Source organism: Callithrix jacchus, chromosome 1 (genome assembly GCF_049354715.1).
Source record: "Callithrix jacchus isolate 240 chromosome 1, calJac240_pri, whole genome shotgun sequence".
Classification (NCBI taxonomy): domain Eukaryota; kingdom Metazoa; phylum Chordata; class Mammalia; order Primates; family Cebidae; genus Callithrix; species Callithrix jacchus.
The window spans coordinates 202,908,453-202,936,331 of record NC_133502.1 but is presented as its reverse complement, the minus strand read 5'-3'; the positions used below and the strand labels follow the sequence as shown (position 1 = coordinate 202,936,331).

The 27,879-nt window shown below is 54.5% G+C and overlaps 3 protein-coding genes across 19 annotated transcripts in view; 1 reads left to right on the top strand and 2 right to left on the bottom strand.

Annotated features, from left to right (window-relative positions):
- The window catches only part of LOC118146826 (uncharacterized), a 184,554-nt gene that overhangs the window by 66,708 nt on the left and 89,967 nt on the right, over window positions 1–27,879 (bottom strand). For 4 of the 10 annotated variants that reach the window (XM_078339159.1, XM_078339161.1, XM_078339162.1 and 1 more), the window contains exon 1: window positions 2,390–4,218. The exons of 1 other annotated variant lie outside the window; for it this stretch is intronic. Coding sequence is in view for 2 of the 9 variants with exons in the window: in XM_078339165.1 (XP_078195291.1) it covers window positions 199–277 (79 nt within the window). In the remaining 7 variants the exon portion in view is untranslated. Of the gene's footprint in view, window positions 1–198; window positions 785–2,175; window positions 4,219–27,879 lie in introns of those variants that run through there. 5 more of the 10 variants (XM_078339163.1, XM_054240592.2, XR_013522776.1 and 2 more) reach the window with 4 other exon arrangements.
- On the top strand, window positions 340–4,434 carry LOC118151447 (uncharacterized). The gene is made up of 4 exons (XM_078346422.1): window positions 340–832; window positions 2,157–2,704; window positions 3,122–3,181; window positions 3,333–4,434. Exons 1-4 carry the CDS (start codon window positions 340–342, stop codon window positions 3,387–3,389), a joined length of 1,158 nt encoding a protein of 385 aa, XP_078202548.1. The 3' UTR covers window positions 3,390–4,434.
- Window positions 3,403–27,879, bottom strand: MLC1 (modulator of VRAC current 1). 8 transcript variants are annotated; one of them, XM_078339141.1, is made up of 13 exons: window positions 27,734–27,879; window positions 27,250–27,327; window positions 26,784–27,019; window positions 25,199–25,288; window positions 22,411–22,464; window positions 22,001–22,102; window positions 20,669–20,770; window positions 20,057–20,128; window positions 16,295–16,411; window positions 13,084–13,140; window positions 11,618–11,740; window positions 6,271–6,435; window positions 3,403–4,432 (listed from the first exon to the last, which is right to left on the bottom strand). In XM_078339141.1, exons 3-13 carry the CDS (start codon window positions 26,958–26,960, stop codon window positions 4,355–4,357), a joined length of 1,137 nt encoding a protein of 378 aa, XP_078195267.1. In that variant the 5' UTR covers window positions 26,961–27,019; window positions 27,250–27,327; window positions 27,734–27,879; the 3' UTR covers window positions 3,403–4,354. The 8 variants fall into 8 exon arrangements, with proteins under 8 accessions (XP_078195267.1, XP_078195270.1, XP_009005484.1 ...); XM_078339144.1 differs by lacking the exon at window positions 13,084–13,140; XM_009007236.5 differs by lacking the exon at window positions 27,250–27,327.

Below are 27,879 nucleotides of genomic sequence, written 5' to 3'. Positions count from 1 at the left end.
ATATGAAATGGCATATTCTGAGGCATGCCATCCATGAGTCAGCAAAATCCATCCACCATCATTAAGACCAGAGCCGTGGGGAACGGGTGTGGCCGGAGAATGGCACAAGAAACCAACAGCGTCAGAAGTGTCCGAGGCACGTGAACCAGAGCAACTCCATCTTGAAAGGGAGCTGTGTAAAAGGAGGCTGAGACCTACCCAGCTGCTGCATTCCCAGGTGGTGAAGACATTCTAAGTCACAGGATGAGATGGGAGGTCGGCACAAGATACAGGTCATAAAAGCCTTGCTGATAAAACAGGGTGCCGTAAAGGAGCCGGCCAAAACTCACCAAAACCAAGATGGTCACGAGAGTGACCTCTGGTCATGCTCACCGCTACACTCCCACCAGTGCCATGAGAGTTATGAGTGCCATGGCCACGTCAGGAAGTTACCCTAGGTGGTCTAAAGAGGGGAGGCATGAATATTCCACCCCTCGCTTAGCATATCATCAAGAAATAACCATTAAATGGTCATGCTGTGTCTATGGAGTAGAAGAGGGCAAGGGCAGGAAGGAAGAGAAGGGAAAGTGCACAGCCCCCCATGACCCTCCAGGAGAGCCCTTCACACCCACACATTTAATTTCCCAGCTTCCCAGGAAGCTGGCCAGTGGGATTGGGGCACAGCAGGCAGGACCCAGCACCCCCAACACCCATGGGGTCCTCCGCCTGGACCATCCAAAAGAAGGCGCCTGGTTCTGCAGCTCAGTGATGTGGCCGCCCCCTGATTCCCTGATTTCCTGGCAGCAGGCTGCAGCCAGAACTGCCTCTGAGCCTCGGAGCCGCACAGCTCTGGGTGAGTGGCTGGCATGCAGGCACACAGGATACCCACTATTTTCTTTGCTCCCATCTCCATCCAAAGAAGCCGACCAGAACCCCTTCCTTTCTGGCTCCATGCTGGCCTCAGACAGCTCACCCTTCCCTCCTCCAGCCCCTAGAGGAGAGGGTGTGCTGGTTATGAGAAACGGGGAGGGTGTGGAGGGCCCCAGGAGCGAGAGGGTTCTGAGGCCTGAGCTGAGGGTCAGGTTGGGGTTGGGGGTCAGGTGTTAGTTGGGGGATCAGGTCTGAGTTGGGGAGCAAGTCTGGGTTGGAGATCAGGTCTGGGTTGGGGTCAAGTCTGAGTTGGGGGTCAGGTTTGGGTTGGTGGATAAGTCTGAGGCTGGAGGTGAGGTTGGGATTGGGTCAGGTCTGGGGTTGGGGTCAGGTCTGGGGTCGGAGGTCAGGTCTGGGGTTGGGGTCAGCTCTGGGGTTGTGGATCAGGTCTGGATTAAGGACTTAAGTTTGGGGTTGGGAATAAATTCTATGTTGGGGGTCAGGTCTGCGTTGGGGGTCAGGTCTGGCATTGGGGGGGGTCACATCCAGGTTGGGGGTCAGGTCTGGGGTTGGAGGTTCAGGTCCAGGCTGGGGGTCAGGTATTGGGTTGGGGATTGGGCCTAGGGTTGGGGATCAGGTCTGGGGTTGGGGTTGGGGTTGAGGTTTGTGTTGGGCATTAGGTCTGGCTGGGGAGTCAGGTCTGTTTTTGGGGTCAGGTCTGAGGCTTGGGGGTCAGGTTTGAATTAGGGCCAGGTCTGGGTTGGGGAGCAGGTCTGGGTTGAGTGGCAGGTCTGGGTTGGGAGATCAGGTCTGGGTTGGAGCTCAGGTCTGGATTGGGGGCTCCGGTCTAGGGGTATCAGGTCTAGGTTGGGGGTCAGGTCTGGGATTGGGGGTCAGGACTGGGTTTGGGGTCACGACTGGTTTGGTGTCCCGTCTGGGTTGAGGGGTCATGTCTTGGTTGTGAGGCAAGTCTGGGTTAGGGGGTCATGTCTGGGCTGGGGGCATCAGGTCTCAATTGGGGATCAGGTCTAGGTTGAGGGGAAAGTTTGAGTTGGGGGGCAGGTCTGGGTTAATGAGGAGAGGTGGGTTCTGAAGGCAGAGGGGAGTGGACAGCTGTGGAGTTTCCAGAAGATGGGGGAAGGTGGGGAGAACAATTCTGAGCTTTCGAGGAGGGCGGGGGTGGGTAGAGCTGCGCAGGTGTCCTTGGGTTCCTGGGATTCCTAGGAATTCTGGGGTCTAGAATTCGGAGGCCCAGGGCGGGGTTAGGCCTGGAGTTCGCGGGTGGGGGGCGGGTCTGAGGTTCCGAGGTGGGGGTGTCGTGCTCACCGGGGACTGGGTCAGTGGCTCCCATCGCGCCCCCGTCCGCATTGGCGCCGCCCAGCGTCCTGCGGTTGCCCAGAGCAACGTGCTGGGGCGGCCCCTAGCATTGTGCACGCCGCGGACGCCGGCGGCTGGCTCGGGGCGTGGGGCTACACGGACGGCGGGGGACGCGAGGGACGCGAGGGGCGCGGGGGGCGGCGGCGCGCGGGGGCCTCGGGACCTGATGGGCAGCAGTCGGCGGCGTTGGATTCCCAGTCCAGGTCCCAGGCAGCTGTTGGAGCAGGCGCGGCTGCCTGGGGCGCGCCATGGTGCCTACTGGGGAGGGCCTGGCTGTAGCCCAAAGTTATATGCTGCGGCCCCGCACCCCGCTGTGGGCGTCACACTCAATCCCCCACCATGTCACAAAGACCCGCGGGTCAAACCCTGCCCCTCCCTCTCAGCCCCCGAGCCTTGCCGGGCGTTCCCGCCCTTCCTCGAGGCTCTCACGCCGCCCTCTCTCCCTGGGCCGGGCCCCCACGCGAGGCTGGAGGGGCGGGTGAGGATGCAGCGGGCTCTGGGCTTCTCTGGGGCTGCGTGCCGGGGGTCCTGGTGGTTGGGGGCGATGGGGTGACCGCAGCAGCCCCCCTCCCGTGGCGGAACCTGGGAGGCTTTGGTATCTGTAGAGCCACTCGTGGGGTCCCACACAGCTGCCTACCCCGGGCGTTCTGAATCCACCTAGGTCCACACAGCCTGTGTCCTTGGCCTCGCAGATCAGATCACCACCCCATCAGCTTGGGTCTGATCTGGCACCTTGGAGTGGGGATAGGAAAGACACATATCCCTATCAGGACCCTGACTCATGGGACCTTTCCAAAACCTAGATGTCATCTTTGTTGTTTATTTTTTGCCTAAAGTTGAGGGAGCTGATTTATTTGGTTTTAAATCAACTTTATTTTGCATTTACCTTCCCAAGATACCCCAAAAGGGAGGCTCTGGCCAGACTCTGAAGGGGCTGATGGGGATTGAAGTGGGGGTGAGTAGCACTTCCCCTGGCTGGTGCGGTTTCTTTCCAGCTGCCTCCCTCTTCCCCCAGCAAAGCCACTAGGCTCCCACCAGCCCTCCAGTACTGGCCTCTAGGGGTTACACAAATCAGCCTGTCTCCACCCGCCCCTCCTACCTGTCAGTCTCGATGCCTTCAGACCTTGGGTGAGCTGACCCTGCCAAGACCCAACATTGAATAGCCACAGCCACGTCTACAAGTCGGCGTTTATTGCTCAAGCGTATTAAACAAAAATGTAGATTGAAAGAGACAGTTCTTTTAAACCCATCTGTCCGGATTTGTTAAGCTCTCTAAGATAAGAAAGTGTGAGCCAGTAAAAAACTCCCCAGGTGCCTCATTCTGGCTCTGAAACTCTCTCGTCTGCCCCCAAGAAGACATCAGCTCTCCCCGTGCTGTCCCTGCAGCTCCCACCCCATTCCCAGGAGCTGACCCCACCTGGCCCCTGGCCTCGGAGCTGACGGAGGCAGGGGTGTCCTGCAGACGGGGTGGGGTCTGCATCAGGTGCCCATGACAGCGGGCAAGCCGGTGTGGATTTCACCTGGGAGAGCGAAGGCAGCCTGTGTCACTTGCACCTGGGCTCTGGAGGAGCGGCCCCCGAGGCTCTCCAGCCAGGACAGCGGTGCCCAGCCTTGCTCTCACTGTCCAGGAAGCGCTGCTGGGCAGGCTGAGCCTAAGGCAGGTGCACCTTGCAGGGAAGTGGGTAAGGTCCCACCAGGCTGACTGAGCGCCTGGGATAGACTAAGAGTGGAGGGAGGAAGCGGGTCAGAGTGGGCCGGAGAGTCAGAGACCACAGTGGGAGAGTCCACTCCAGCCCAAGCTACAAGAGAGGTGGGCTGGGGCCTGCTCAGGGGGACTCTCAGAGGCTGAGCCAGGGCCCTTCCTCAGCCTGGGAAGCTGCAGCCATGCTCCTGCTATTAGGACATGGGAGCCGTTTGGAACTGACTGATCTGAGGCACAGAATAGCCAACATTGGCCTATTTTAAAATTAAACTACCCTAGGAGTTGAAGACCCCACCTGCAGCCTGGTCTGCCCTCACACAAGGGAAAGGGAGGTGTTAGAAGCAGCAGTTCAGGGCAATTAGGGGCTCTGCAGTTCTGCGCTCGGGGCCAGGCTGGGCGCTGCTGCCCAGTTTCCCTATCTGGGGGTCACTGGGCCATTTGCACCACGACGGCTCTCCAGGCCTTCTCCTTGTCAAACTCCTTCAGGGGGCTCCTGGACACCTGCTACAAGGCAGAGACAGAAGAGGTGTTACTTCACAAGGGCCACCTGTGCCGCGGGAAGGCCGACATGCCCCTCGGCCACAGCAGGGGGCAGCAGCGAGCATTCTCTTAACTTCAGAAGTTTTCTTTGAATATGAAGGAAGGGGCGGAAATAACTCCCGGGTCTCTAGGTAAAGAGATAAAGGCCTTTACTCCCTCGCTGCCCAGGGAACGCCTGTGTCCCCGCACACGTAGTCTCTATGGAGCCTGGGGTAGCTCAGCCCTTCACTCGGACCCTTGCCCTGGCTCTGGGGGGCTGGGAGGCCGCCCAACGGTGGGCATGTGCCTGATGGCCGAGGAAGAAGACACTAGAGGCAGAGGTGACCAGATGCCTCCAGGCACAAGGAGGACAGTGCCAGCCTCAGCTGCCCACCCTGAGCCCTGGCAGCCCACCCTGAGGCCCTGGGACCAGCAATTCTGGGATCTGGGGGGGGCACCTCATGCGTCCGACTCTGGGCCTTGCTGGTTAGGAAAGAAACCCAGATGGAGTCTCATTTCAGGCCCAGGGACTGCCACGCCAGTGGGGAGACTGAGCACAGCCAGGAAAAATGGCAGCAAAGCAGCTGCACCAAGGAGGTGGGTGAAGGGAACAGCAGTGTGGAGGGTGGAGGGTGGGAGCGAAGGGTCGGCTGAGAAATGAGCCAAGGGCAAGAGGGTGTCCAAGGGCGTCCTCCAGGACTTAGCTGGCATTGGAGGCTCTGCACCGAGGCTCTGCGGCCGGTGGTGTGCCGAGCCCAGGAAGGCAGGGTGCGTGGGGCAAGAGCAGCGGCTGGTCCACCCAGGGTGGCCTGGAAGTGGGCCAGACCCAGAGTCCACTGAGTGGCCACCCGGGTGCTTGGGCAGCAAGCTGACAGTCCTCGAGGTCACTGCACCTGAGGGTCTGTGGGCAGGTTTGCCTGGGAGAGCACCGCCAGGCCCCGTAGCTCAGGGAGAAGATGCTGAGCCTCTGCCTTTCAGGTGTGGGGCATCAGGACTTGGGGGTAGCGGGACAGTAGGCAGGGCCCAGGGGAACAGCATTCAGGTGGTGACAGCCAGAAGTTGTTGACACCCCAGCTTTATGGAGCCCCAGATGCCAGGCTGGGTGGGCACTGCCTTCCCTGCAGAATTGGTGTCCCCACCAGAGGCCAGGGAAGGAAGCTTCAGTGACTTGTGGGAGTCCCCACAAAGTCCTCTCTGTGTCTCTAAGAGCAAATCTGAAAGCCTTAGGTCCAGGACATTTCCCAGGGATGGGTCTGGCTTTACCTAAGCTTGGTGTTTGTTTGTCCTGTTAAAAGACATTTTATGGCCTGGCAAGGTGGCTCACACCAGTAATCCCAGCGCTGTGGGAGGCCGAGGCTGGCAGACCACCCGAGGTCAGGAGTTCGAGACCAGCCTGACCAACATGGCAAAACCCTGTTTCTACTGAAAACACAAAAATTAGCTGGGCTTGGTGGCACATGCCTGTAATCCCAGCTTCTTGGGAGGCTGAGGCAGGAGATTCACTTGAACCCAAAGGCAGAGGTTGCAGTGAGCCAAAATCGTGCCACTGCACAGAGCGACACTCCGTCTCAAATTAAAAAGAGACATTTCTTCAGGGTTTTTCTGGGCTGTTTTTAAAAATACAACGCGGCATGATGAGTCTTCGAGGGTCATGCTGTGTGGCCCTCACCAGGATAGGTACCCCTGCCACAGGTAACTTACCTGTGGGCCACTCACCTCCCCAGAGCACCCCAACCCTCAGGCCACTCACCTCTCCAGTTGGGCACTCCTGTGGGTCACTCACCCCCACCCTCTGCCGTGTGCCCCCCCGACAGGTCACTCACCTCCCCAGCCAGGCGTTCCTGTGGGCAGGTCGGGGTGTCCCAGGACGCACCCTGCAGCCTTGTGCTGACCTTGAAGCGCACACACTGGATGGTGGTGCCCGTGTTGAGGCCAGCCTGCAGCAGGAGCACCAGCAGCAGCAGCAGCAGGAGTACATCATAGGAAGGCTGCAGGCAGGCGGAGGCGTGAGCAGGTGGCCTGGCCACCCTCCAGCCCAGGAGACCAAAGTGGCCTTCTCAAAGAGCCGAGCCAAAATCGGGAGCCCCAGTAACTCAAACCATTGTTATTTCAACAACCTGATAATAATCATTCTAGCCCAATTAATGAGGTCGATTCTGCTTTACATGCCATTGGCTTGTGTTCGACAGACAGGAATGCAAGTGACCAAGCCACAGCCAGGCCCTGTGGCCAGTGCTGGCTGCTGGTGGTCAAGTCACTCCACCCCTCCTGCCCCAACACTGCAAGGCTCAGTCCCAGAGCCAGCAAGACTGTCTTCAGGAGGCAGAAGCACTGTGGCTTCCTGTTCCAGGTCAGCAGGACCCTGAGCAGAGGAGAGAGAGGGCAGCGGTCCCAGGGGGATGGGGACACAGGCCCCAACAGCTTCACCCCTGAGCCCCAGCTGCTGGGAAGGAAGGGGCAGGAGGCAGCCAGGCGAGCTCAGCAGGGAAGAGGATGGAGGGAGCGGCCGAGGATGCAGAGGGCAGAGAGTGACCACAGAGCACCCAAAACCCTCTGTGACCCGTGGACAGCTTTCCTGTGTTGGCCCAGGAAAAACAAATGCTCACACACAAAAGGGCCAAACATCTATCTGGTATCACTGCTAGGAAAAATAAGACAAACAGAATGAACAGCTCTTCTCAAGTTGATATAAAACTTTTTTTTTTGAGATGGAGTTTTGCTCTTGTTGCCCAGGCTGGAGTGCAATGGCATGATCTCTGCTCACTGCAACCTCCACCTCCCGGGTTCAAGCGATTCTCCTGCCTCAGTCTTCCCAGTAGCTGGAATTACAGGTGTGCACCACCACACCCAGCTAATTTTTGCATTTTTAGTGGAGATGGAGTTTCACCATGTTGGCCAGGCTGGTCTCAAACTCCTGACCTCAGGTGATCCACCTGCTTCAGCCTCTCAAAGTGCTGGGATTACAGGCATGACCCACTGCTCCTGGCCTGGATTTTAAGTCATTATTAGAAAGTCTGGTACTTGTGTTTCCAACTGGAGTCTACCCTGGAGGATGGCGGAGGCATGCGCCCCATGTGGCCTTTGCTCTTCAGTTCTTGAGACACCATCAGTTGCAAAGACCATGCTTTCTTTAGTCTCAAAAAAAAAAGTCCAGAGCCATTAAGGAAAATATCAATTTAACTATATTTAAAAAAAGCTTTCACAGAACAAAAATCACGACAAGCAGAATGAGAAACAGCTGCCAGGCTGAGACCACTGTCTGTGTCCTCAATCACAAATGGAGCTGGTCTCCCAGGCACCAAGGTTAGTGGAAAATGGGCAGAAGACATGAGCAGAGTCCACTGAGAAAACAACGCAGATGCCCTCGTGCTTTCTAAGAGGCCCTCATCGTCACCCACATGGAGACAGATGTGCTCCCACCTCTGTCACCAAACCTTGGCATCACACCCTCTGGTGGGGCTGTGGAGAAGTGAGCACCCTCATGCCATTGGCAGGAGGGAAGGTGGACGGCCTCCATTGAGGAGTTTATTGGGATTTAACAGTGTTATAGCTGCACCTACCCTCTGCCCAGCAGTCTCTCTCCTAGCTGGATGTCGTAAAGATTCGCTGCACAGATTCAAAAGGAAGCTGCCTGCAGGTTGTTCACAGAGGAGTCATTTAAGTAGCAGATGGTGGGAAATAACTCAGTTTCCATCCCTGGGGACTGGCTGGGTGACCGGGCTACCTACATGCAAGAGCGATGAAGGAATTTGGAGGAGCTCTGATCTCCTTGGGTATCAAGGGAATGCCAGGATAAATTATTAAGTTTAAAAAAGCAAGCAAGGGGCTGGCCACAGTGACAGGAGCCTCTCATCCCTGCACTTTGGGAGACCAAGGTGGGCAGATCGCTAGAGCACAGGAGTTTAACACCAGTCTGGGCGACAGAGGGAGAACCTATCTCTGAAAAATACAATAAGTAAATAAATAATTACAAAGCAAGGTACATGGTTGGGCACAGTGACTCACACCTGTAATCCCAGCACTCTGGGAGGCTGAGGAAGGCGGATCACTTCAGGTCAGGAGTTCGAGACTGGCCTGACCAACATAATGAGGCCCTGTCTCTACTAAAAATACAAAGATTAGCCGAGCATGGTAGTGCACACCTATAACCAAGCTGCTCCGGAGGCTGAGGCAGGAGAATTACTTGAACCCAGGAGGCAGAGGCTGCAGTGAGCCAAGATTATGCCACTGCACTCCAGCCTAGGTGACAGAGTGAGACTGTCTTTAAAAAAAAAAAAAGCGAGATACAGAATAGTGATTACAGTGTGCAAGCTCTTTTGTAAGAAAGGAAAGAAAAGAATCGTATGGTTGCCTGCAAAAGGAGCAGGTCAGTCAGGGATGAGACCACAGCTTCTCTGAGCACAGCTTTTATATAGTTTGGCTTTTGAACCACATATTTTATATATTCAAAAAATACTATTTTAAAAAGAAAAAAAGCACCAAGCCCTCAAGCAGAATACAACCAGAGACCATTAAACATAACTGAGCATCAGATCCACAGGACCACCCAACACAAAAAGGGGCCTACTCCATTGGCATGTGGCCACCCTCCCTTAGCAGAACGCATGCTGACGGTGAAAGGGAGGCCTCAGGCTCATTCAGGAGATGGCCCGGGGTGGTAATCTTGTCTTTTGTAATCATGAACAGTTACATGCATATTGTAAGATAAAATGAAGTAGCAGATATATTACATGTCACAGGAAACAAAATATTTAGAGTGTGTGTGGCAGGGGAAGCAAGCATAAGAGCAGTCAAGAAAAAAACCCAGGCCGGGCAGGGGGGACATGCCTGTAACCCCAGCACTGTGGAAGGCCGAGGCGGGCAGGTCACAAGGTCAAGAGTCCGAGACCAGCCTGACCAACATAGTGAAACCCTGTCTTTACTAAAAATACAAAAATTAGGCCAGGCATGGTGGCTCACGCCTGTAATTCCAGCACTGTGGGAGGCCAAGGTGGGCAGATCACAAGGTCAGGAGTTGAAAACCAGCCTGGCCAACATGGCAACACCCCATATCTACTAAAAATACAAAAAAAAAAAAAAATAATTAGCCAGGTGTGGTGGCACGTGCCTGTAATCTCAGCTACTCAGGAGGCTGAGGCAAGAGAATCGCTTGAACCCAGGAGGCGGAGGTTTCAGTGAGCAGAGATTGTGCCACTGCACTCCAGCCTGGGAGACAGAGTGAGACTCCATCTCAAAAAAAAAAGAGAAAAAGAAAAAAGGCTAAATGTTAAATTTGAATTGGAAATAACAATATAAATGCATGATCTTTGAAAATACATGTATTTCCCAGCTGTGTCCACGAAAGGGCTCTGAAGCAGTGGCACCATGGAAGGACAGAGGACACGGAGGCCCAGATCTTGACTCCACGTGCCTTTCCTAGCCAAAGGGACCAGAGCTGTTCTGGGGCAGGCACAGGACATGGCAGACATGTGCCATCTTCAGAGTCAGCCAGGGAATGTGGTGGCCATAACAGGAAGACGCCACGCTGGAAGGGGCTATTTCTAGCCATATCTGGGCCAACCTGAGTATCAAGAGTGAGAGTTGCAACACTAAAAATCACGAGAAGCCCATGAGTCCTCCGGCTGCTCAGAGAAAAGGAGGGCTGCTCTCTCTGCAGCGAGCCAGTCTGCAAGCCAAGGAGGAGTGGGAGATCCCACACAACCTTCTCTTCACCCGCCATGTGAAACAAACAATTCAGGCAAGGCCGTGCCATCCATGCTAACCCACAGGGCACACATGTGGTGAAAACAAGTGTCTGTGCAGTGCCAGGGCCTGAGGCCAAGGATCCCTTATGGCTGCAGAGGGAACTGAGCTCCCAGGGGCACTTGCAGCTGCTACAGGGTGGGAACAGGGCCACAGGTAGGACCACCTGCCCGACAATGAGCCTGGACTGCAAAGAGTCAGTGTCACAGGGAGAGTGGGTGCCACCTGGATGGAAGAGACGGAAGGGACACTGGAGCCAAGGCACAGTACCCACGGCACCCTGCCCTGAAACCTCCTCATGGAAGCATCTTCTGAGGGTACGTCACTTTACGGAAACTGGATGTGAAGAGATACCCTGAAATCACTTTAGCCCACTTAGGTATGACAGTGGCATTGTGGATGTGTGGGAGGCTGTTCTTTAGGAATGCTGAAGTTCTTAAGAGTGAAGGCACTTTGGGAGGCCGAGGCGGGCGGATAACGAGGTCAGGAGATTGAGACCATCCTGGCTAACATGGTGAAACCTCATCTCTACTAAAATTACAAAAAATTAGCCAGGTGTGCTGGGGTGCATCTGTAGTTCCAGCTACTCAGAAGGCTGAGGCAGAAGAATCACTTGAAATGGCAGGCAGAGGTTGCAGGTGGAGATTGCAGTGAGCCGAGATAGCGCCACTGCACTCCAGCCTGGACGACAGAGCAAGCCTCGGTCTCAAAAAAAAAAAAAAAAAAAAAAAAAAAAAAAGTGAAGCCTCCTCGGTCAAAGACTAACACTTTCAGATACTTCCAAAACCGGATACCCAGGCAGTGACTCCATCCCCCATCAGACAGTAACTCTATCCATCCCCAAGGCAGTGAGTCCATCCATCCATCAATCAGGCAGTGATTCCATCCCCATCAGTACACACATGTTAACCTGAGAAACCGCTTGAGTACAGGTCTTCTAACAATTTGGGTGGCAATACCACTAATATAGGGGGAAAAAAAACACCAGGTATCTAAGAAATACATCTGGCCACACATGCCTAAGCCTTATAAGTCCTGCTGGAGATAAGTTCATAATGGGCCAGCTCAAAGTCATGGGACTTTGAATTCTCCTGAAATTCACCCATGAACTCAATGCAGTTTTGATGCAAATCCAAAAAGTGTGTCTCATAAACTCAGGACAGTTTCTGAAATGAGCTGAGGGGACATAGAGGGTCCCAGATCCCTGTGAAGCAGGTGGTGGCCTCAGATCCAGGTCAGAATTGAGGCCCCGAGGCCCTGGGGCCAGGCTGGCGGCAGGAACGACGTCACCACTGCCCGGGAACAGCAGAGGAGGCCCCGCCTGGAGCTGCCCCTGAAGCGGTCGCTCCCAGAGTCCTTTGCAAAGCCAGCAAGGGCCAGGCCAGGGCACCGCATGTGTAGAGGGCTCTGAAATAAAATACAACTCACTTTTATGGCTGGCGGGTAATCTTTAAACATCTCCACGATTCTCATGACGCTGAACGACAGATATCCAGAGGCTGTGAACAGCAGCGGAGATGTGAGGCTGCTTATGGCAATCAGCACTTCCACCTGGAAAAGGAGCGCACAGGGGGCGTGGCCAGGACTCAGTGGGGCGTGGCCGGAGCCTGGGAGCCCACGACAGGGGGGAGTGGACAGGGCTTGGGGGTGGGGCCAGAGCGTGGGAGCCCAGGACAGGAGGCGTGGCCGGGAGCCTGGGAGCCCAGGACAGGGGCGTGGCTATGGCTCAGGGGGCGTGGTCTGGAACCTGGGAGCCAGGCGCAGGGGCGTGGCCAGGGCTCAGGGGGGCATGGCCGGGCACTTCCGGGCTTAGTTCCAAGCTGGTTCCCTGCGTGGCTCCCTCTGAAACCTCTGCCTTTTCTTCTTTTCTTTCTATTTTATTTTAGACGGAATTTCGCTCTTGTTGTCCAGGCTGGAGTGTAATGGTACGATCTTGGCTCACTGCAACCTCTGCCTCCTGGGTTCAAGCGATTCTCCTGCCTCAGCCTCCCAAGTAGCTGAGATTACAGGCGTGAGCCACTGCATCTGGCCTGCCTTTTCAGTCAAAGCAAAATGCCACGAGTTTTTAAATATTTATCATCCAGGCGCAGTGGCTTATGCCTGTAATCCAACCACTTTGGGAGGCCAAGGCAGGTGGATCACCTGAGGTCAGGAGTTCAAGACTAGCCTAGCCAACATGGTGAAACTCTATCTCTACTAAAAATACAAAAACTAGCAAGGCGTGGTGGTTCATGCCTGTAGTCCCAGCTACTTGGGAGGCTGAGGCAAGAGAATTGCTTGAACCTGGGAGGCAGAGGTTGCAATGAGCCAAGATCCCATCACTGCACTCCAGCCTGGGCATCAGAGCAAGACTCTGTCTCAAACAAAACCAAGAAACAAAAAGCATTTACCTACAATTCTTCACTGTTGAAAAAGTAGCCCTTCCGCATGGGTCACCTCCCTCACTGCTCTAAAGTCTGTCCTTTGAACACATCCCAAACTTTTCCATTCGACCCATCAAGTCTCAGAAATAACCTTCACTCATACCAAGTGCAGCAGTCACCTTGCAGAACACACAGGCCCCACATTTTGGCAGCAGTCATTAACAATGGGCCAGCCTGAGAAGGCACAGACGACGCTTAGGTACTGGTCTCCCTCTGTGGCTTGGGCACAGAGACCACTCCCAGTGTCTACACTGCTTTGTTCACGTCGGCCTGTCCCTGGGAACAGTCCCCACTGGGCTGGAGGTGGACAGCCTATGTCCGCCACAGCCCCTGCCCTCCTCAGCCCATCCTGCAGCTGGGTCACTTCAGTCTCAGGCTGGAGCCTGGTTACACGGCCCCGAGGGAGGGCTGGGCCAGGCCCTGGCCCCGCTCAGTGGGTCTCTGGCACTCAGAGGTTAGGACTTCACCTACCAGACACTTGCTAGGACACTCTGCTGTCACATGACTGGCAATGGCACTTGGAAAGCACTAAAAGAAAGGAAAAAGGAAAGATTCTGGAGGAAATAGTCCAAGAAGTCAAATTCCAAACATGTGCTCTCCCACAAGTTACCCTTCCATCCAGGCTGCCTGGCTGGTGCAGAGCTTGGGGGGTCAGTCCCCAAGGGTACAGCTGGGGCAGGAATGGGTCCGCAGGGAAGCAGGGGTGGCCTCTCAGAGGCTTTGTGTGCTCTTTGTTCCTCAACCATTGGTTTAAAATTTTAAGCCTGTAGAAAAGCTGCAAGAGCAGTGCAGTGAGTGTCAGAGGCCCCAAAGTCACCAGTCCTACACTCAACGTCTGTGCTCTCTCCAGCTCTCCCAGACTGCCTGACACCTGAACACCTGAGTGTGCTGGCTGAACTCGGGGCACACGCACAAAGCGGCGCCACACCCGAGAGACTGCACATGGGTCTGATCCACCCATGCCCAGATTCTGCCGATTGTCCTCGTCATGTTCTTTTACTTTTTGTTCTTTTCTTTTTTTGAAATGGAGTCTGGCTTGTCATCCAGGCTGGTGTGCAGTGGCGCAGTCTTGGCTCACTGCAACCTCTACCTCCTAGATTCAAGCCTCATGAGTAGCTGGTATTACAGGTGTCTGCCACCACTCCCAGCTAATTTTTGTATTTTTAGTAGAGACAGGGTTTCACCTTGTTGGCCAGGCCGGTCTGGAACTCCTGACCTCAGGTGATCCGCCCAACTTGGCCTCCCAAAGTGCTGGGATTACAGGCTTGAGCCACCATGCCCAGCCCTGACCATGTTCTTTCTAGAGCTATTTGTTTGTTTGTTCCTGATCCAGGAATCAGTCAGCCATCGCACTCAGAGTCTCCCTGTGGGTCTCTGTTAATCCAGAAGTCCCTTAGCCTCTGTCACCTCCATTACCTGGACACTTCTGGGGAGTGCAGCCTGTCAGCTGCAGTTAGGCCTCGTGTAGGATAGGATTTCTTCACAATGAACCCTGGGGAGCCACGGAGGAGACTCTGCAGTGCCCCAGGGTGTGGACTGCCCCTTCCTGGTTCCTCTGTTGAATGGGTACCTCTTCCTTTTTATAACCAAGAAATGCCCTTTTCCCACTTATTGTGAGGAGCCTGCTTTAGTTCCACACAATACGGGCAGAGGGAAGAGAGGGAGGACGGATCCTCTCCATGCTCTTCATCCCCCTGAAGGTGGGGGCTGCATCAGCCAGGAGCTCCAGTGAGAGGCAGAGCAGGATACAGACAGCTCCAACCAGCACCTGATGGGCATGGGGTGGCTCTCAGGGAAGATGGAGAGAGCAGAGTGGCCCCTGGAGCAGGATGGGTATGCAGGACAGGAGGGGCCGTGTGGTGAGGGCCGACTGCAGGGACAGGAAAGGGCATAGGGCGAGCGCCTTCATTCTCAACTTTTCCGAGGCATTTGGTCTCTGTCCTCCCTCAGCTTCAGGATGTAACCCCTGCATTTCAGAACCTGGGGTTGGATGTAATTCCTGCATTTCAGAGCCTGGGGTTTGGTGTGCACACACACAGGCATCATTCTCTCTGTAACAGACCTGTCTGGGTGGGCACCCACGTGAGTTCTATGTCTTGGTAGCCAGCCCTGGTCCTGCCCCTTCTGGGGATTTGGCTCCATCCCAGCTCGACCCTGCCTGGGTCTCTTTCCTGCTCTGAGTCCTCTGTGGTTCACTAGGTCGGGCACTTGTGCCCTAGGGACATTACTCTGAGCCCACTCGCCCCCACAGGGAGCTGAGCCACAGCTGCCGCCAATGGGATGTGTCCGCCCCAGCCATATGGCTCCCAGGCAGGGGTGGGCCTTCTCGGTAGCTTCAGGAAGAGCCCCCCTACAGCCCAGGAGGAGCCTGTAGCTGAAGCCGTGTGCTCACCATGACCACTCATGTATATAAGAGAAAGGGGCAAAATGTAGAAACCCACTTGACATGGGACAAACCAGGGGCTGGCTGTCAATACCAGTGTGCAGGCCACTACTCAGCAAGTTGCCGAGGACTGCGCAGGGTCTGTATCTGGAGGCAGGTGGGCGGTGGCTCTGGGTTGTGACATAGGCTGGAGGGGATCTGGGGTGTGGAGGGATTGCTCTAGACTCACTGTTCTGAAGGAACACACCTATAATCCCAGCACTTTGGGATGCTAAAGCAGGCAGATCGCTTGAGGTCAGGAGTTCAAGACCAGCCTAACCAACAGGCAAAACCCCCTCTACTAAAAATACAAAAAAATTAGCTGGGCATGGTGGTCCATGCCTGTAATCCCAGCTACTCGGGAGTCTGAGGCAGGAGAATTGCTTGAACCTCAGGGGCAGAGGTTATAGTGAGGTGAGATCACACCACTTCACTCCAGCCTGGGCGACAGAGTGAGATTCCATCTCAAAAAAATAAATAAATAAATACAATAAAAACAGTGCCCGTGTATTGTACATGTGGCATGTGCCAGGTGCCATGTGACACATCTGCTACGATAACATTTAATGTAAAGCAACAATAGAAATATGCTGCATTGCGTAAAACACATATTGTAATATAAATGCATTACATATTGGAAAGTTATGTAGAATAGGTTGGGCGCAGTGGCTCACACTTGTAATCCCAGCACTTTGGGAAGCTGAGGAGGGTGGACCACAAGGTTAAGAGTTTGAGACCAGCCTGGCCAACATGGTGAAACCCTGTCTCTACTAAAAATACAAAAAAAAAAAAAAAATGAGCCAGGTGTGGTGGTGCGCGCCTGTAGTCCCAGCTACTCAGGAGGCTGAGGAAGGAGAACTGCTTGAAGCTGGGAGGCGGAGGTTGCAGTGAGTCGAGATCACAACACTGCATTCAGGCCTGGGCGACAGAGCAAGACTCCATTTCAAAGAAAAGAAAATTAAAACAATAATAAAAATTTATGGCCCCTATTCACATGTTAAAAAAAATTAGAATAATAAAAATAATTGGTATTTTTTCAGGAAAAATAATATAAAATAATCATACAAACTAATATAAAAGCAGTTAATATTTTGACTCATCTAATCCTTAACTCCCCAGTTCTTCTGAACTGGGGCTGGCAAGGACCCTCCTTGGTGCCTCCCTGTCTGAGTGCACCAAGACTGAGCTCAGGGCCCAGCCACGTGGGATCTGAGCGGCATGGCCCAGAGCAGTGGCGGGCGGGCCAGAGGAGGTACTCACCGCCACTAGGATCCAAAAGAACGTCACCGAGAGGTGCGGACCGGAGACCGAGTCATCCACGTTCAGAGCAATGATCCCCCCGAGGACAGCAGAGATGCCAGCGATCACCTCAACCACCTGGACGGGATGAGCAGCATTGGCTCACTGGGGCAGCCCGGAGGAAGTGGAGACACCCCCAGGTCCCCAGAATGCACCCTGCAGACACAGACCCCAGGAGCAGGGTGCGGTGGGCTGGCCCCAGATCTAACAGTGGAGGAGCCCACCTGGATGGACCCCCAGCCTCACCTGGCCCAGCCCACTTCTGCCCTCAGCTGCAGCTTTTCGCGTCCCATCCTTCCTGGAGTAAAACAGTTGAAGGGGTATTTACCCCACAGCTGCTTTTGTCTACAGAAACTGAGGGTATTGACCTGACAGTGGTGAGGGCAGAAAAACAAGACCCTCAGATCCCCCTCCCTGTCCCCACAGTGAGACACTGGACCACATGCAGGCTCAGGAAAACAGGGCTGGGCAGGAGAAGCTTCCCACAGGACACGCCATCAGTGCCATGTGCCACACTGGAAATCACCACCTCTTTCCATGGCGACCATCCATCCACCTGGATGTTACCACTCCTCTTCCAGAAATTTCTGCAGAATCTGTCCCTTAATTAGCACATACTTACAAGTGGGTATAAGTAGGAGGCAGTGCCGTCTCTGAGCTGCTGCTTGGGGTGCACTGCCCATAGGGGAGCCCTGCCCATCGGGGTGCACTGCCCATGGAGGAGCCCTGCCCAGGGAGGAGCCCTGTCCACTGGGGAGCCCTGTCTGTGGGGGAGCCCTGCCCGTGGGGGAGCCCTGTCCATTGGGGAGCCCTGTCTGTGAAGGAGCCCTGCCCATGGGGGAGCCCTGTCCATTGGGGAGCCCTGTCTGTGGAGAAGCCCTGCCCGTGGAGGAGCCCTGCCCATGGGGAGCCCTGTCTGTGGAGGAGCCCTGCCTATGGGGAGCCCTGCCTATGGGGGATCCCTGCCCTTGGAGGAGCCCTGCCTATCGGGGAGGCCTGTCTGTGGAAGAGCCCTGCCCGTGGGGGAGCACTGCCCATGGGAGAACTCTGCCCGTGGGGGATCCCTGACCATGGAGGAGCCCTGCCTGTTGAGGAGCCCTACCTGTGGGGAACCCCTGCCCTTGGGGAAGCCCTGCCCATCAGGGATCCCTGCCCATGGGGGCGTACTGCCCATGGGGGAACCCTGCTCTGCCAGGAGCAGCACCTCTGTTGCCACTGCAATACAAGCTGCCGTCTGTCACCACCAGCTCACTCCTGAATTCTTTCCTGGACGAAGCCAAGAACCCTCCTGGCCTAAGCCCTGGCTGTGGGCTCATCCACCCTGCACCATCAGGGCTGCAACCAGCACCACCAGACCCAGGGAGGGCTGGGAAAGAAACAAATGCCCAAAAACTTGCTCCCATGAAAAACAGCTGTGAGACTCAGACACAGCTGAGAGAGAGAATGACATAAGATAAAGAACAGAATACGGTTACGGGCTCTTTATAAGAACTATACTAAAGCAGAAAACCCCCACAAAGGACGGCACCTCGGCCTCTGCAGACGGTGGAGAGATGGGCTGCATATGTGCCAGGTCCAGCTGTGACCGGCAGGAAAGCCAGGCACGAGGAGGCCTGGCCAGCAGGTGCGTGGGGGCCAGAGGGGACATGGGAATGGGAAAGCCTGGCCAGCAGGTGCGTGGGGGCCAGAGGGGACCTGGGCAGCCCCTAAAAATACAGGCCTCACATCTGGAAGGCACAAAACTCCAGATGAACAAATAAAGCTGAATTCCTAGCCAGGCATGGCGGCTCACACCTGTAATCCCAACACTTTGGGAAGCTGAGGTGGACGGATCAAGAGCTCAGGAGTTTGAGACCAGCCTGGCCAACATGGTGAAACCCTGCCTCTACTAAACATACAAAAATTAGCCCAGTGTGGTGACACACGCCTGTAATCCCAGCTACTTGGGAGGCAGAGACTGGGCAATCGCTTGAACTTGGGAGACAGAGGTTGCAGTGAGCCCAGATCATGCCACTGCACTCCAGCCTGGGCAACAGAGTGAGACTCCACCTCAAAAAATAAATAAATAAATAAATAAAGAAGCTGAATTTCCACCTGACAGAGACCATGGCCACCAAGCAGAAAACTCTGGAAACAGACCCCCCACAAAGGACGGCATCTCGGCCTCTGCAGACGGTGGAGAGACGGGCTGCATATGTGCCAGGGAGAACTGTCAACCTGGACTTCTCTCCAGGCGAACTGTCACTTAGGAATGCAGAGACCCAGCCCAAACTGGAGAAGCCTATTGAAAACCACCTTCTAAAGAATGATGCAGAATGGGGCAGGGCGTGGTGGCTCATGCCTGTAATCCTGAGAGGTGGAGATTGCAGTGAGCCGAAATCACACCACTGCACTCCAGCCTGGGTGACACAGCAAGACTATCTGAAAGAAAGAAAGCAAGAGAGAAAGGAAAGAAAAAGAAAGAAAGAAAGAAAAAGAAAGAAAGAAAGAAAGAGAAGGAAGGAAGGAAGGAAGGAAGGGGAGGGGAGGGGAGGGGAAGGGAGGGGAGGGGAGGGGAGGGGAGGGGAGGGGAGGGGAGGGGAGGGGAGGGGAGGGGAGGGGAGGGGAGGGGAGGGGAGGGGAGGGGAGGCCGAATGGAAATGGACCCCAAGGGATGATGAAATGCTAAATAACAGAGGCACTGGGAAATGAACACGGAGTAAGTCAGGTGCACAGGGGGCCATCCCATTGTTGGAGGAAAAAAGCTAAATGTCACTAAATCTCACAAGCTAGACAACAAGGCCAAGGTGGGAGCAAGTGGGACAGACACCGTGTGACGTCTATCAAGGAGCGTATTACAATACAAAGGACAGCTGCTAAAGAATACTGAAAAATTTCCCATTCAAAATTCGAGGGAAAAGGAAGGACAGAGCCTCAAGCAATTCGAAAGAAGACAGGGAAGTGGGGGTGGGGGGAGGGCATAGGGAAAACAGAAAACTAAAGAGGTGGTGAAAATAAATACACATTTATCAGCACCAACTCTCAAAGGAAATGGGCTACATTTGAAAGGCTAAGGAGAGAGAATGACATAAGATAAAGAGCAGAATACAGTTACGGGCTCTTTATAGGAACTATGCTAAGGTATAAAGCAAGAAAAGTTGAAAGTAAGGACAAAGAGGCCGGGCCTGGTGGTTCACACCTGTAATCCTAGCACTTTGGAAGGTCTGGGTGGGTGGATCACTTGAGGTCAGGAGTTCAAGACCAGCCTGGCCAAAATGGTGAAACCCATCTGTACTAAAAATACAAAAATTAGCCAGGAGTGGTGGTGGGCTTCTGTAATTCCAGCTACTTGAGAGACTGAGGCAGGGAATCTCTTGAACCCAGGAGGTGGATATGGCAGTGAGCCAAGATTGCGCTGCTGCACCCCAGCCCAGTTGACGGAGTGAGACTCCATTTCAAAAAAAAGCAAAAAAGAATTCCTCAGGACAGTAGTATGGACACACCTACAGTGATCACCAACTACCCCCTAAAAATTACAGAGCATCAGCACCTTTCACGATAAGGTACATAGTTGCTAACAATACTAACAGAAGACTAGAGTCTCTGCAGGTGAGGCTCACGTGGTTGTGCACAGTCTACACAGCCAACTTGGCCATCTCGGAATAGAACCGTAACATTTAATCTGGCCTCAGCCACTCCCGACAAGGTAAGAGAGAAGAGAAAGAAAACAGAAGCTTTTCTTACTGAATAAGATTTCAGGACCCGAGCAGGAAACGGCACTTCTTCCAAAATGTTGGCGCTGTCAGCCATGGAGGCCTAGGAAGACACAGAACTGTCACCCACAGCGCACAGGCATGGGGACTCAGCACTGCTGCTGAGGGGCAGCATCTGGCTGCCAGGGGCCATGGGCCAGGTCAGCCTGCGGTGTAGACACAAGACCACCTCAGAGTCGCCCGTGGATCTTTGGGCTCTAGGAAGCATTCACACACACTGTCCTAGCATATGGAAATGCGTTCACAGGTATTTGCACAATCCCCGTTGACAGGTATTTTTAGCAGATGTGGTGTCTCCTGGTGATACCCCTCAGGACAAGCACCTGACCGAGTCAGGTTTAGGGGGACGTGGAGGGGGAGGGGGCAGCATCCGTCCTCACCTCCCTGCAGCCAGTGGCCACCAACCCCTCACCCTGCTCCAGACCCCTTCCTGGCCCCGGTCTCTCTTAGGACTGCCTCAGAGCAGCTCAGATCAGCCCTCCAAGGGTGATGCTGAGACCCACCCAGCCGGTGGGGGCGTGAGTGGCACACCCTGGGACGCCGCCTGCATCCCCTGCCCTTCAGGGTCAGAAGCTGCACCCACCTTCTTCTTCTTGCAGTACTCCTCGCTGGACCGTGCAGAGATGATCACTGTGGCCGCCATGAGCAGCTCCAGCAGGAGCAGCAGGATGAGGTTGAAGTTGATCTGGCGAGGGGCACATGCTTCAGCACTGGGCCGCCTTTCTCACGCTGCCTCACCTCAGCGTGCACAGGGCCACCTCAGGCAGGCTGCGCAGGGCTCTCGGCCGCCGCGGGCCCCGCTTTTCCTGTCCAGGGCTGGCTAGGAGGCACTCTGGGCCACATGCTATCTCTGTCTCACATGGGTTTTATGGGTCTTTTGGTTTTTAAAACCACTCTTAGTTCAAAGGCTGCACATAAACAGGACTGGATTTGGCCTTGGGCTCTGGTCTACGGACCCCAATCTAAACGTTCCTTGTTCCCACAAAAGCCTGTACAGGAATGTTTATAGCAGCTTCACGCAAAATTGTCAAACACTGAAAACAGAGTTTTTTGTAGGATAATGAAACTACTGTGGGCCCAGACTCTACTTGTAGTGATATGAATTTACACATGTGTTAATAGTCATAGAACCACACATTTTAAAAAGTCAATGTAGCTGTCTGACATTTTTTTTTTTTTTTTGAGACGGAGTTTCACTCTTGTTGCCCAGGCTGGAGTGCAATGCTGTGATATTGACTCACTGCAACCTCCGCCTCCTGGGTTCAAGCAATTCTCCTGCCTCGGCCTCCCAAGTAGCTGGGATTACAGGCATGTGCCACCGTGCCCAGCTAATTTTGTATTTTTAGTAGAGACGAGGTTTCTCCACGTTGGTCAGACTGGTCTCAAAATCCTGACCTCAGGTGATCTGCCCACCTCGGCCTCCCAAAGTGCTGGGATCACAGGTGTGAGACACGTGCCCGGCTGAGATTTTTCTCTTTTGGCGTCGTAATTTAAATGACATTTTCTCTCTTTTTTTATTTTTCATTTGTTTGTTTGTTTTTGAGATAGCGTCTTGCTCTGTCTTCCAGGCTGGAGTGCATTGGCGTGATCTTGGCTCCCAAAACCTCCTCCCCCTGCATTTTCCCATTTTTATTTAGAGATACATAAAGCAACTGTTTTACAATCTGCATCGTAGATTGGATGAAACATGGGACTATGTTACCGTCAATTTTTAAGGACCATCGCAAAAGGCATTGTTTACCAGTAGAATCACAAGGCTCGGTAAAGACAACTCTTTTCTTTAGAAGCATAAATACAATTCTCAACATTTGTCAGACTCAAGAGCTATGAGTAACACCTGTCACCTATTTCCAACTCACGGATTGGGGTGTGGAGCTGTGGGTGTCAGGTCAGCGGGAAGCTCGCGCGAACTCACGTTTATTGCGGATGGGTTCAGGACTAGTTTGCATCCAAACCAAATTAAACACGTAGTGGTCACAGCAAATGTGGAAACAAACAATATCTGAAAGTTGGGAATCTGAAAAACAAGGCAGGAGGGGTTTTCCTTCTTTGAATAAAGAAAGAAATAAAAGCAACCAGAAACCACACTTCAGGCCCTTAACTAAAAATCATAATGGTTAGGCCACAATGGTGGGGAGCCCAGCGTGCTCAGCCCTGTCTCCTCTCCATGCGGCAAAGGCTGGGCAGGGCAGGAGCTCCACCGTCCCGGGGGCAACCCGCACCATCCGGCCGTGCGTGCGCACACACACAGGCACACATTGGTACCCTGTCTGTCGGCCCCACCGTCTTTCTTCCTGGCAGAGGCTGGGCGCAGGCTGGACTCACCATGTTGGCGTTCCTCCTGGAGACAGTGAAGCTCACAATTGCTGAGGGGATGCACTGGAAAGAAAGGGGAACCCTGTGAGCCCGGGAAATACCCTCACACTTGTGCTTCCAGAAGGATTCCAATCATATTAGAAAAACCATGTTGCCAGTCCACACAACACAGTGGGTTGACTTGACTAGAAGGCCCCCAGGTACTTCTTAGATGCAATTTCTGGTTGAGATGGAGTCTCACTCTGTTGCCCAGGCTGCTCTTGAACTTGGGGCTCAAGCGATCCATTCACCTTGGCTCCCAAAGCTCTGGGAAGAGTCAAACTCAAGATTACAGGCGTGAGCCTGGGATTACAGGCATGAGCTACTGCACCCAACCCCCAGGTACTTCCAAATAATTTATTCTGAAAGAAATGTTTATTTTTCTCATGTGTTAAAAGATATTGTTAATGAAGGCTCTTCTAGCTGAAGAAGATTTAAAGTCCAGAGCGTAACTCACAAAGGCCCAAAACCTAGTCTTTGCTGAAAATTACCCAAAAAGGAAAAAGTATCAGCCAGGAGCAGTGGCTCCCAACTCTAGTCACAACTACTCGGGAGGCCGAGCTGGAAGGATCTCTTGAGCCCAAGAGTTCGAGGTTGCAGTGAGCTGTGATTACACCCTGCACTCCAGCCTCAGTGATAGAGCAAGAACTTTTCTCAAAAAAAAAGAAAGAAAGAAGAGGTTGGTCTGAGGTGGATGGATCATGAGGTCAGGAGTCCAAGACCAGCCTGGCTAACATAGTGAAGCTGGGCGTGGTGGTGTGTGCCTGTAATCCCAGCTACTCAGGAGGCTGAAGCAGGAGAATCGCTTGAACCTGGAGGCAGAGGTTGCAGTGAGCTGAGACTGCACCACTGCACTCCAACCTGGTCAACAGAGCGAGACTCTGTCCTGAAAGAAGGAAGGAAAAAAAGAAAGAAAGAGAGAAAGGAAGTCCAGGCTTTTGTCAGCCCAGGCTGCACGGAGCCTGGGGTCCCTGCAGAGAGGCCTGTCCTGCAGCCTGGCTCTGTTCACATGAAGGAAGGAAGGAAGGAAGGAAGGAAGGAAGGAAGGAAGGAAGGAAGGAAGGAAGGAAGGAAGGAAGGAAGGAAGGAAGGAAAAAAGAGAGAAAGAGAGAGAGAGGGAGTGAGGGAGGGATGGAAGGAACGAAGGAGAAAGAAAGAAAAAGAAAAAAAGAGAGAAAGAAAGGGGCAAAGGAAGGAGAAAGAATCTATGTATGAGAGAAGCAGAAAGGAGTCCCAGAGCCCCTCAGCCTTCTTGTCCCCTCAGAGCCACACCAAGGCTAGGAGTCCAGGGCCAGGGAGGGAGGTGGGGAAGTCAGGGGAGGGAGGTGGGGATGTCAGAGGAGGGAGGTGGGGATGTCAGGCCAGCCCAGGCCTGTGGGCCTTGCTCCTGAAGCCATGGGACCATGGGCTCTAAGGCGGGGATGCAGGCAGGGGTGTCTGAGGGGCTGAGCACAGGAGTGCTGGGTGAGGAGGCAGGAGAAGCCCCGTCGGGGCCTGAGTGAGGGGCAGGGCTGGGGCCAGGACAGCCAGGCTCAGCTCAGCACCCACTCAGGTGCCGCAAGGGCCCACGGTGGAGAAGAAAGACCAGGGGCAGGGCCAGAGCTGGGCAGGGGCAGGCACTGGTCTTTGGCCACCGCTGAGGCTGAAGGGGCACGGCCCACTGGGACAAAGGTGGTTCCCCCAGTGAGGACAAAGGCCACGGAGAAGCTTCCAGAGAAAGCAGCAGAGTGGGATGGGTCACCTGCTCCAAAGAGCTTTGTTCTAAGAGAGCAGAAACCCAGGACAGCAGTGGGCGGGGCGTCCACTTTGTTTTTAAGACATTTGGAGGGTGCTGCTGGGGACAGTCACCAACAGGGGCCTTACGGGAAGGGCAGGGGCCAGAGACCCAGCAGCGGTTGGGAAGTGAGAGGAGGGGGAATGCTCCCGGCCAGCTGGAGCGGAGAGGACACAGGGTCAGTGGCTTGTGGGCCAGAGCCCAGGGGTCCGCCAGCACTGTGCTCTAGCCTCTGGGATGCCGGGGGGGCCATGGCCACGGGGCTTACAGAGGACCAGGGATCAACAGTTATCTCTCCTCCCCTGCTCAGAGGATCAGTGGGTCCCCACACTGGCCTTGGCAGTGGATAAGTTTCTAGAAACACAGCACAAAGCTTTGGGAGGGTATGGGGCACAGGTCTCAGTCCCCTGAGGGCAGATGCTGCGCGCTCTGGTAGGACAGAGCTGTAGCCTCAGAATCAACATGTAATTCCTTGCACAGGCATCTGCAGACCCAGGTTCAGACCTGCTCCATCAGTAATTTTCAAAGGTGATGAATCCTACATGAAACTAAAGACATATGAAGAGTTTTTTGTCTTTTTTTTTGAGATAGAGTTTCACTCTTGTCACCCAGGCTGGAGTGAGGTGGTGCGATCTCAGTTCACTGCAACCTCTGCCTCCCAGGTTGAAGCCATTTTCCTGTCTCAGCCTCCTGAGTAGCTGGGATTACAGGCACCCACCACCATGCCAGGCTAAGTTTTGTATTTTTAGTAGAGACTGAGTTTCTCCATGTTGGTCAGGCCAGTCTTGAACTGCTGACCACAAGTGATCCGCCCCCCTCGGCCTTTCATATTGCCGGGATTACAGGTGTGAGCCACCGTGCCGGGTGCATATGAAGAGATTTTAATGAGAAACAGGTGACAGAAACCCACACATCTCAAAGCAAAGAAACGAGCTCGTGCCGGCGAGCTCAGGCACCGGCAGAGGCCTAGAGGAAGCTGCTTACCGAGCCTGCAGCACAGCGCAAGTAATCCATCTCGGCAGGGAACACGTTCCCCAGGTACAGCGAAAACCCCGACGTCACGAGGAGGCAGCTCTGCAAGACAGCAACAGGAGCCCAGGTTACAACCGCCCATCCTGGTCTGGACACTGACCCTTCACCTTCCGTTTCACTGTCTGTGTGCATTGGTGACTCACCCAAACCCCACAGCACCCACCGCACCTGCACCCAGGGCCCGCCCAACCTGGACTCCTCCCTGTAGGGCAGCTGCAGTCACACCGCAGCCGAGGCAATGGACCAGCCTCCCCCGGCCATGTCGGAGCATGGACCCTCACACTGTTATTTGGAGGAGAGAAGAAGGGGGATATGCCAATATTTAGAGCAAGGGACAGCACCTCTTCCCCCAAAATGCCCCCTCCCCAACATGTTGGGTGTGCAGAGTCTTCCGGATCCCACCCCCAGATCCAGACGTGAGACTGGAAAACAACTGCTTATCCCCCTCCCTCTGCAGAACCTAATTTCCAGATCTGGAAAATGATTCCTCCAGTCAGGGGCTCCAGGCCCAGGGGGTCCCTGCAGGAGGCAGGGATGGGGGCTCTCTTTGACATGTGCAGCAGCACCTTAGGGGGAGACTGAGGGGGAGTCAGTGTCAAAGGTCACTGGGACCTGGGGTCCTGGCAGAGGAAGCGCGGTCTGGGGCAGAGGGGACCCGGCTGGGGCAGGGGAAGGGCTGCCACCAAGTCTAGGGCACTAGGCTGAAGCGGGCAGAGCCGGAGATGGCCACCAGCACTTGGGAGCTGCCTCTGTCCCCAGCTCCAAGGGGTATGCCTGTCTTGATGGGCATGCTCAGGGCATAAGAGGTGGGCAGGACCACTGTGGGTGCTACAGGGGCAACTGGCAGAGGCTGGGGCGCAGGGAGGGGAGAGATCGAGGCCTGGATCTCATTCTCAGCAGAGGCTGTACGGAGCCTGGGGTCCCTGCAGAGAAGCCTGTCCTGTGGCCTGGCTCTGTGCACACTCAGGCCAAAGTGGCTCCTCCAGTCATCTCTGTGCCCACGGCTATGCGGGTAATGACCAGGACCCCAGGGAACTCCCTCAGACATCTGGCACTGCCCATCTGCCCCAGGCCTGCTCCCTCATCCACCACCTCCTCCCAGCCACCCTCCCCCTGCCCCTGCCCTGTCCCACCCAGGAGGAGGTCCCCCAGGCTCTCTTGGTTAGGCCTGACCTGAGAACCTGAGGTGCCTCCTCCCACCTTTACAGGTGATCCCTCAGAGGACCCTCGGCCCCAGAGCTGAGGGTCATGGAAGCTCCCTGGGCCCATGCATGGCCCTGGGACTGTCCGTGGCCTAGTGGGACTCAGCTGCAGCCTGGAGCAGCTCGCAGCTGGCACAACAGACACCCATAAATTAATAAAAATAACTCTGAAAACACAAGCAAAACAAGCTCATCAGCATCCAAGAGTTCTGCAGCAGCAGGGTGAGCCTGAGAGCTGCTCTTTCTGTCCATCTGGGGCTCCAGGGTGCTGCGGTCCATCACCGGAGGGACCAGGGGCTTGTGGCACTCCAAGGTCTTGGCGTGGAGGTACTCACCCCCATCAACACGGAGAAGACCCACATCTTGTGGCTGAAGCAGGGGGGCAGTCTCTTCGACAGCTGCAGGTCATTTGGCTTCACATCCGGGGCGTAGCTGGTGGGGTCTTGCCGGCCCCGCTCCAACGTGGGCATCCGGTCATAGGCCAGCTCCTCTCTGAATGGCTCCTGGGTCATGGCACTCAGGGACACCACTGCTGTGCTGAGTGTACAGCCACCTGTCACCAGTTCTTTATCTGGAATAAAATTATCACTGGTTTTGGCCACTCTGAAAAAGCTTCAATAAGTTGTTTCCAATAAATATTTTTTAACATAAGAAATATTGTTCATACTGAAGTGCTATAAACTTGAAGAGGAAAATGAGCACTTGACTCTCAAAATATCAGACCTGAATGGTCTGGATTCAGGGTAAGATTCTAGGCTTTAAAAACGTCATCGATCCATCCGGACACTCCAGATACAATACCTGACAGCCTCCCTCGGCAGCTTTGTCCATGACCCCTGACTCCGAGGACTCAGCACATTAAACTGCTCCGATTGGTAGCTAAACAAGAGATTGCAAAATACGCCTCTACTTATCGGCTTAATGTCCGAGCACTTACCTCCCGGCCACGGCTGCTGGGAGCACTGGTCTCCGGGCGAGGGACTACCAGCAAGAACTATTCACAGATGAAACAAAAGCTCTGCAAACTTGCACTGAAGGCAGGGGAAGGAGAGCTGCCTCCTGAATATCAATGAGGGGAGGAATCGGGTGGATCCTAGACGCGTTTCGCCTTGGTTGTGTAAACCACTGCCTCAGAGCTGCCAGGACCTAACTAGGAGAGGAAGGGCCTGCCTGTGCCACCCACCACAGCCGTCGGGGATCTCAGAAGAAAGAAGTGTTCCGAACAATAGAATCCCACCAAGTACACATTCCAAGCAGGCCCTGTTTCTCAAAAGTAACTACTTACTCAAAGTGTCTTAGACAGCTTTTCAAGCAGCCTTTTTCTATCACCTTCACAAGGTCACAGAAGCATCCGCACACTCGGCAGGGCTGTGTGGCCCTCGGGCCACTCCGGATTCGGCCCTGCGGTTTGTGTGGGCAGTGCAGATGGCT